Source organism: Mauremys reevesii, unplaced genomic scaffold, assembly GCF_016161935.1.
Source record: "Mauremys reevesii isolate NIE-2019 unplaced genomic scaffold, ASM1616193v1 Contig18, whole genome shotgun sequence".
NCBI classification, from domain to species: domain Eukaryota; kingdom Metazoa; phylum Chordata; order Testudines; family Geoemydidae; genus Mauremys; species Mauremys reevesii.
Window position 1 is genome coordinate 578,791 of NW_024100804.1, and position 8,291 is coordinate 587,081.

An 8,291-nucleotide genomic window follows, 5' to 3' on the forward strand; every position below is an offset into this window, starting at 1 on the left:
CCCCGAGAGCGCAGCCGGGGGGTCGCCGAGGTGCAACACTTATATCCGTAACTCCGAGGGGTCAGAAATCACTAGCTGGGTGATCAGCTTAAAAAAAACCACGGAGGATTTTCAAACTCCTGGTTCTGTTTAAACACCCTCCGGGTTCGAGCCCCTAGTGGGGTGGCGTTTGCCAGGTGCCAGCAGGGCTAGAAACCACCTTACAAAGATTCGGTACATTGAGAAATGCGACCAATGAAAAGGGAAACACTCCTGGGAACAGGGCGATTTCAGTGAACTGTGTGGTGGGAAAACGTCAAAATGAACCGTCCCCCGTTATCGCCTGACACGGCCGAACGGTTCATTTCCACGAGGTAAAAACGGGTCGTTTCCACTTTGGTTAATTTCATGTAGACGTTTATAGTGAATGAAAAGCTCATTTTAACAGCAGCGTAACAGTCTCTGGCGGGTCCGTCTCACGCCGACGAGAACACACACAGCAGCTGCCAGACCCCCAGCTGCAGACACGGGACAGACCCGCAGCTGCAGGCTCAGGGTCCACGGAGCCCCCGCGCTGGACACACACCCAGGGCAGCACAGGAAGGGCCGTGTCTGTATCCCTGGGACAACGCACACGGCCCAGCGAGGAGTTTGTGCCTGGGGCTGGGGTAGGGACGGCAGCGGGTCAGAGCCAGGGAAATGTCTGAGCCCGGTTCTGCAGGTCCACCCAGTGCCGGCAGCACCAGAACCCTCCTCCCTCCACTGCTGGGTGCTGTGACAAACTGTCTTCAAAGTGCTTTAAACAGAGAGAGAGAGCGACACACACACACACACACACACCCACCCACCCACCCACCCTGTGGGACAAGGCCCTGTAACAGGCACCCTCACAAGCCCCCCCAGGACAGGAAGTAAAGTTTTCTCCCTGTTTTCAAGAGGGGGAAACTGAGGCACAGAGCGGGGACGGGAATCACCCAGGGCCTCACAGCAAGCCAGCGGCAGAGCTGGGAATAGGACCCAGGAGTCCTGGCTCCCAGACCGCACTGCTCCCACCTGCAGGGACTCCCATGATGCACCGAGGGAGCCCGGCCTACAGCGAGTGGGAGCACGGGGCACCCAAACTCCAGCTCCCCCGGGCGACGGCAGCAGCTTCGGCACGTGGAATTTGGTGGTTTTCAGCCAGAAATGTTCAGTTTGGGGCCAAAAATTGCGGTTTTCCACGTGCCCGGCCCTCCCCCAGTGGCTGCTGGGCGGGGGCTCCGTGCACCCCAGAGATAAGGAGGCCGCGGTCCCTGCCCCGAGGGGCTCACACTCTGAATAAACCACGCAGCGAATGGGGCTGGCCGTGCCCATCGGGGCTGCCCAGTGCGTGTCCGACACGCAGAGCACGGGGCAGGCAGCCCCGGCAGTGGGTCCCAGGGAGGCGGGAGGTTCAGGAGACGTGGGGCTGTTCACCTGGCACAGCTCCGAGGCCCTACGCCAGGAGTAACAGGGAGATAACGCTGAGGAGGGGCCGGGGGGCTGGAGCCCCCCCGATCAGTCCGTGTCTTCACAGTCTGGAGTCTCCTCCGGCTCCGACCGGCTACGTTAGAGCTGCAGGAGGGAGACACGGGAGAGTCAGGGTCTGCCCCAAGCCGCGTCCGTATGGGTCAGAGAGGGGCTGGTGGGGGGGTTCCCCCAGGGCCATTCCCCAGAGAGACCCCCCAAGCTCTCCCCCTCCCAGACACCCCCCAGTGCCCCTGCTGCCTGGAACCCCTCCCTGCAGAGGGGAGACAGACCCAGCCGCAGACCCGGCCCTGCACTCAGCACCCCGGCCTGGAGCTCAGGGCTGGTTTGTCGGAGGGGCCGGGCCTGGGGGTCTCCACAGAGCTCAGAGTCCCCCCCACGTACCGGTGATGGAGCTGTCTGATCCATGCTCGCTGGCTGTGGGGGGAGAAGGGAAGGGGGTCAGTGTCTGGTGGGGCTTGCTACGCTCCCCTGGGCTCAGCCCCCCACCTCCCCGCCCCACGGGGAACAAACAGGGCTGGTCAGATTGCGACACAGAGGCAAAGAAATGGACCATCCCAGGCAGGGGAGGCGACCGGCCCCACAAGGATCCCCAGAGCAGATCTGGGAGCAAACCCCCCCCCCCTGTGAGCTAAGCCCTGCCAGAGACGGAGAATTGCCCTGGCCCGCGACCAGCTGTTCCAGGGGTTAATCCCCCTGCCCCCGGCAGTCACTGACGCCTGATTTCGGGAAGGCGTGTGGGAGCTGACCTCCCGCCGGGGCCCCGGGGACTGGGTGTGGGGTTCGGGTTTCAGAGAGACCCACAGACAGCGACCGTCCCGGCAGGCCCAGCGCCCTCGGGGCGTTCGTGGTGCCCGGACCCTGCTCCCCAGCTCGCCCCACACCGCACAGCTCGGCGCCGAGGCCAGGCCGGTCTCGGCAGGGGGACACGGACAGCGCCCGGCCCAGCGCGGCGGCATCTCACTCACCCGGCGCCGGCGAGTACAGATCCGCCTTGGGCCCTGCGGGGAGAAGGCAGGTCTCAGCGAGCGCAGGATCCGGCTCTGGTCGCTCTCCGGGGCCCAGCACGGACACCTGGGCTCGGGGTCCCCGATAAACCCAGCACGCGGGGAGGGGACCAGACACCCCAGGGTGAGCGGCCGGCTCCCTCCCAGTGTCCCCGCCAGCGCTGGGGGCTGTGGGGCAGGGCGTGGGGCAGCCCGGGGATCCCCTGCCCCGGCTCCGTACCTGACTGCCTCCTCCTCCAGGCCAGGCCGACCAGCACGGCAACCGCCCCCAGAGCCAGGATCACGCCCGCCACCACCGGGACCAGCAGCGACTCGGACGGCGGCTCTGAGACAGGGAGAAGACAGTCACCCCCTCCTCCATCAGTGCCCCATAGCCTCCACCCGAGATCCTCCCCCAGCAGGGGGTCAGTCACGCCCGCCCCAGTCAGTGCCCCATAGCTCCCCCCCCGAGATCCTCCCCCAGCCTGGGGTCAGTCACCCCCTCCCCCGTCAGTGCCCCATAGCCCCCGAGACCCTCCCCAGCATGGGGTCAGTCACTCCCTCCCCGTCAGTGCCCCATAGCTCCCCTGAGATCCTCCCAGCATGGGGTCAGTCACTCCCTCCCCATCAGTGCCCCATAGCCCCCACCCGAGATCCTCCCCCAGCATGGGGTCAGTCACCCTCCCCCATCAGTGCCCCATGGCCCCCGAGATCCTCCCAGCATGGGGTCAGTCACCCTCCCCATCAGTGCCCCATAGCCCCGAGACCCTCCCCAGCATGGGGTCAGTCACCCTCCCCGTCAGTGCCCCATGGCCCCCGAGACCCTCCCCAGCATGGGGTCAGTCACTCCCTCCCCGTCAGTGCCCCATAGCTCCCCTGAGATCCTCCCCCAGCATGGGATCAGTCACCCCCTCCCCGTCAGTGCCCCATGGCCCCGAGACCCTCCCAGCATGGGGTCAGTCACCCTCCCCATCAGTGCCCCATGGCTCCCCTGGGATCCTCCCCAACACGGGGTCAGTCACCCCTCCCCATCAGTGTCCCATAGCCCCCCTGAGCTCCTCCCCCATCACAGGGGTCAGTCACCCCCTCCCCCATCAGTGCCCTATAGCCCCCCCACCCCCCATTACAGGGGTCAGTCACTCAGTTCCCCATCAGTGCCCCATAGCCCCCCTCCCCATCACAGGGTCAGTCCCCATCACCCACGCAGGGGCTCAGCCCCCCCCAGCCTCACCCCACACGGCGATGAGCGGCTCGGCCAGGCTCTCGTGCTCCACACGGCAGCGGTACAGGCCTCTCTCCCGGGGGTCGATCTCCACCGTGGCCCAGGCGTGGTAGGTCCCGTCCCCGTTGGGCAGGACCCCCCCTCGCCACGTCTCCCGCTCGCTGCTCCCCCCGTGTCGCAGCCAGCTCAGGGCGATGTCCCGGGGGTAGAAGCCGTGGGCCCGGCAGCAGAGGGTGGTGGGGCCGCCGGGGGCGTCTCTGCCGGTGACCCGCACGGTTGGGCGCTCTGGGGAGACGAGGGGGCGGAGGGGGAGTCACGGCCAGTGAGCAGCACCCGGGTCCCCCCGGCCGTTACCAGCACCCGTCCCTGGGCCCGGATGGGGACACAGACCCGGAGTGAGGGGCCAGGGGATCCCTGGGGCAGGGGTGTCCCTAAATGGGAAGTCGGGGAGCATCAGGGATGTCCCTGCCCCCCAGGCCCATGGCCCCAAGGGAGGTCCTCCCCCCTAGCACCCATCTTCCCGCCCCCCCAGCGCCCCCTGCCCTCACCCCATCCCCAGCACCCCCTGCCCTCACCCCGCACCCCAGCACCCCCTGCCCTCACCCCACCCCCAGAACCCCCTGCCCTCAGCCCCCCTAGACAGTGCCCCTGCCTACCCGCCCCCAGTGCCCCTGCCCTCACCCCACCCCAGCACCCCTGCCCTCACCCCGCCTGGCCAGCACCCCTGCCCTCACCCCATCCCCAGCACCCCTGCCCTCACCCTGCCTGGCCAGTGCCCCTGCCCTCACCCCACCCCCAGCACCCCTGCCCTCACCCTGCCTGGCCAGCACCCCTGCCCTCACCCCGCCCCCCCGCTCCCCCTGCCCTCACCCCACCCCAGCACCCCTGCCTCACCCCGCCTGGCCAGCGCCCCTGCCCTCCCCAGAGCCCCTGCCTCACCCCGCCCCAGCACCCCTGCCCTCACCCCATCCCCAGCACCCCTGCCCTCACCCTGCCTGGCCAGTGCCCCTGCCCTCACCCCGCCCCAGCACCCCTGCCCTCACCCTGCCTGGCCAGTGCCCCTGCCCTCACCCCGCCCCTAGCTCCCCTGCCTCACCCTGCCTGGCCAGCACCCCTGCCCTCACCCCACCCCCAGCACCCCTGCCCTCACCCTGCCTGGCCAGCGCCCCTGCCCTCCCAGAGCCCTCTGCCCTCACCCCGCCCCCAGCACCCCTGCCCTCACCTCACCCCAGAACCCCTGCCCTCACCCCACCTGGACAGTGCCCCTGCCCTTACCCCACCCCCAGTGCCCCTGCCCTCACCCCACCTGGCCAGCACCCCTGCCCTCACCCCCCCAGCACCTCCTGCCCTCACCCTGCCTGGCCCGCGCCCCCGGCCCTAACCGCCCCAGCACCCCTGCCCTCACCCCGCCCCCAGCACCCCTGCCTCACCCCGCCCGCAGGACCCCCTGCCCTCACCCCGCTCCCCAGCGCCCCCTGCCCTCACCCCGCCTGGCCAGCGCCCCCTGCCCTCACCCCACCCCCCAGCGCCCCCTGCCCTCACCCCGCCTGGCCAGCGCCCCCTGCCCGAGCTGCAGGTAGCGTTGCAGGGCCTCGACGCACTCCCGCTCCAGGAAGTGGCGATAGTACTGCAGGGCGACCGGGTCCCCGTTCCAGCGGCGCTGGGTGGCCTCGGCCTCCCGGGCGGGAGCCTCCCAGCGGTGCCGGGTGGCGTCGTAGATCAGGAAGTCGCCCCCGTCGTAGCCAAAGCGCCGGAAGCCCCCGGTGCTGCCGTCGGCCCGGATCTCGCAGCCGTAGGCGTACTGGAAGATGTGAAAGCCTGCGCGGGGCAGAGCCGGGGGTGGGGGGTTGGGACGGGGACCCCACGAGCCAGGACCACTGCTGGGTCTGTGACCCCTCCCTGGATCCCCCCCAGACCCTGCTTAGCAGGGAGCCTGCAGAGCTCTGCCCTGTGCCCCCTCAGTGCCAGCCCTCATCTGCCCCCCGCGGGGTCCTGGCCGGGCAGGACTGCACAGACCTTGGTTCCGATCCGGCCATTCCTGGGAACAGAGAGGGGTGGAGGGAGCCCCAGCCCGCTGGGGGCGCTGCACAGACAGTGAGAGACGGTTCCTGCCCCAAACAGCTCACGGGGCAAAGAGACAAGAAACCAGAGGGGAAACTGAGGCACAGAGAGGGGCCCTGACTTGGCCAAGGTCACCCAGCAGGTCAGGGGAAAAGAGCCGGGGAGAGAACCCAGGAGTCCTGGCTCCCAGCCCCCACCCCCTCTCTAACCCACCAGCCCCCAGTCCCCTCCCAGAGCCGGGGAGAGAACCCAGGAGTCCTGGCTCCCAGCCCCCACCCCCTCTCTAACCCACCAGCCCCCAGTCCCCTCCCAGAGCCGGGGAGAGAACCCAGGAGTCCTGGCTCCCAGACAGGGGCGGCTCTAGGCACCAGCAAAACAAGCTGGTGCCTAGGGCGGCAAAATCTAGGGGGCGTCCCCTGCGGCTGGGGGGGGCGGCAGGCTGTGCCGGCGGACCTGCCGCAGTCATGCCTGCGGGAGGTCCACCGGAGCCCCGGGACGACTGGACCTGCCGCAGGCATGACTGCGCAGGGGGCGCTCGTCCCGCGGCTCGGCTGGACCTCCCGCAGGCATGACTGCGGCAGCTCAAGCGGAGCCGCCGGACCCGCCGGAGGTCCAGCCGAGCCACGCGGGACCTGCAGTCATGCCCGCGGGAGGTCCGCTGCTCCCGCGGCTCCGGGGCGCCTCCCGCGCATGACTGCTTGGGGCGGCCAAAAACGTAGAGCCGCCCCTGCTCCCAGAGCAGTGCTCAAGGTCCCCTCTCTTCCGTCCCCCCTGCCCCCAGTGCCCGGCCCCTCTGGCCGCGGGCGGGCGCAGACTCACCCCTGCTCTGGTTGTAGAGGTGCCTGTGGCTCCGCACCTTGCCCCGGAAGCAGGCCTGACGCACCTTGTGGACGTGGTTCTCCCGCTCCCAGACCTCGGGCTGGGTCTCCTGCATCCAGGGCGCCCGGGGCCGCATCTGCTGGGCCTCGCCGTCGTACTCCACGAAGCGCTGCCCGTCCACGTAGCCGGCCACAGTGAACTCGGGCACCCCCGGGCCGGGCTCCGAGATGGCCGTCAGGAAGTACTGCAGGGAGTGCGACCCTGCGGGGGGGCGGGGAGCGGCGGTGTTAGCGGGATCTGTCTGCAACCCCTCCCCAAACATCGGAAGAGCAGCCCCCACTCCCCACAGCTCCACAGAGATCCCCCCCAAAAACCAAATGTAATTGTAAGGGGGATTGACACACGGCTCACTCATCTCCTCAAGCACAGAGCCAACGGGGAATCACCCACAGCTGGGAGCACTACAGGGCACCTGACACACAGTAGGGAGTGAACAATTGTGCTGAAAATGGGGCAGAGGGTGTGTGTGCACGGATGCTGCACACACATACACGCCCAGCAGGGAGGGAGGGATGGGGACACACACACACACAGCCAGTGGACAGACAGACACACGGAGTTCCCTTCCCCAGCACTGCAGGGCAGCCCTGCCTCCGCACAGCCCATGAACCCCGATTCCCTGGCCCTGGCACAGGGCTGCAAGGAGAGTGGAGGGGGGACAGGGATGGGATGAAAACAGTGGGAAGGGGGGTCACTGTCACATCCGGCCCCAGCCCAGTGACATCACCCTCGGGGGTGGGTCTGGCCCCAACTCCCCAGTGAGCTCCCGGCCCCCCACAACTCACCCACTATCCACTGGGACCCCAGACTGCTGCCAGGCGCTCCCCCACCTGGGCAGTGCCTCCCACCCCTCCCCAATACCACCGGAAATATACCACTGCACCCCTCGGTGCCTGTAGCAGAGAAATGTCCCCCAGAGCCAGTGAGAGAACCCAGGAGTCCTGGCTCCCAGCCCCCCTGATCTAACCCACCAGCCCCCACTCCCCTCCCAGAGCCAGGGAGGGAACCCAGGAGTCCTGGCCCCCAGACTCCCCTCCTCTAACCCACCAGCCCCCACTCCCCTCCCAGAGCTGGGCAGAGAACCCAGGAGTCCTGGCTCCCAGCCCCCACTCCCCTCCCAGAGCCGGGCAGAGAACCCAGGCGTCCTGGCTCCCAGCCCCCACCCTCCAGTCCTGGGGGAGGGGTTAAGCCCCCGGTTGCCCCTACTCACGTGACTCAGCGCCCCCCAGCAGGAGGAGGGGGAGGAGGAGGAGGCTGCCTGGGCCCCCCATGCCGTGTGGGTCGCGATCCCGCTGTGCTGTGGGGCGGGCGGGGGCCGCTACTGCCGGCCCTGGGAGCCGCCCCCCCGCGGGGATTGGGCACCACGGGCGTGTCCTGCCCGTTGCGACAGACCCACGGGGCCGGGCCAGGGAGGAAGTGAGATTCCGGCACAGCTGGGGGTGGGGCAGCTCCGGGACCCCCCCGCCCCCATCCCCACCCAGATACAGGGGCCCCAGGCCCCCCCCCCCGCACTTCAGTTACAGAGTCACAGACATGGGGGGATCTGAACCCTCTGTGTTTAGAGTCACGAACACACACCAGGGTCCCCCGCACCCCAATGAGCCTCCCCATCTGCTCACATTACCCATGTGCCCCTCAGCCTGCCCCCTGCGCTGCCC

General features: G+C 68.7%; 1 protein-coding gene across 1 annotated transcript; it reads right to left on the bottom strand.

Annotated features, from left to right (window-relative positions):
* Nucleotides 1–840: 840 nt before the first annotated feature.
* LOC120393328 (major histocompatibility complex class I-related gene protein-like) lies at nucleotides 841–7,952 on the bottom strand. The gene is made up of 8 exons (XM_039517861.1): nucleotides 7,844–7,952; nucleotides 6,574–6,834; nucleotides 5,236–5,511; nucleotides 3,703–3,978; nucleotides 2,713–2,817; nucleotides 2,454–2,486; nucleotides 1,870–1,902; nucleotides 841–1,572 (listed from the first exon to the last, which is right to left on the bottom strand). Exons 1-8 carry the CDS (start codon nucleotides 7,902–7,904, stop codon nucleotides 1,562–1,564), a joined length of 1,056 nt encoding a protein of 351 aa, XP_039373795.1. The 5' UTR covers nucleotides 7,905–7,952; the 3' UTR covers nucleotides 841–1,561.
* Nucleotides 7,953–8,291: the final 339 nt, after the last annotated feature.

Coding starts and splice junctions, on each gene's coding strand:
- LOC120393328 (XM_039517861.1), bottom strand. CDS start 7,904: ATGGGGGGCCCAGGCAGCCTCCTCCTCCTCCCCCTCCTCCTGCTGGGG. Junction 5,512..6,573: donor CCTCTACAACCAGAGCAGGG/GTGAGTCTGCGC, acceptor TGCCCCGCGCAG/GCTTTCACATCTTCCAGTAC. Junction 1,903..2,453: donor TCTGTACTCGCCGGCGCCGG/GTGAGTGAGATG, acceptor CTCCCCCCACAG/CCAGCGAGCATGGATCAGAC.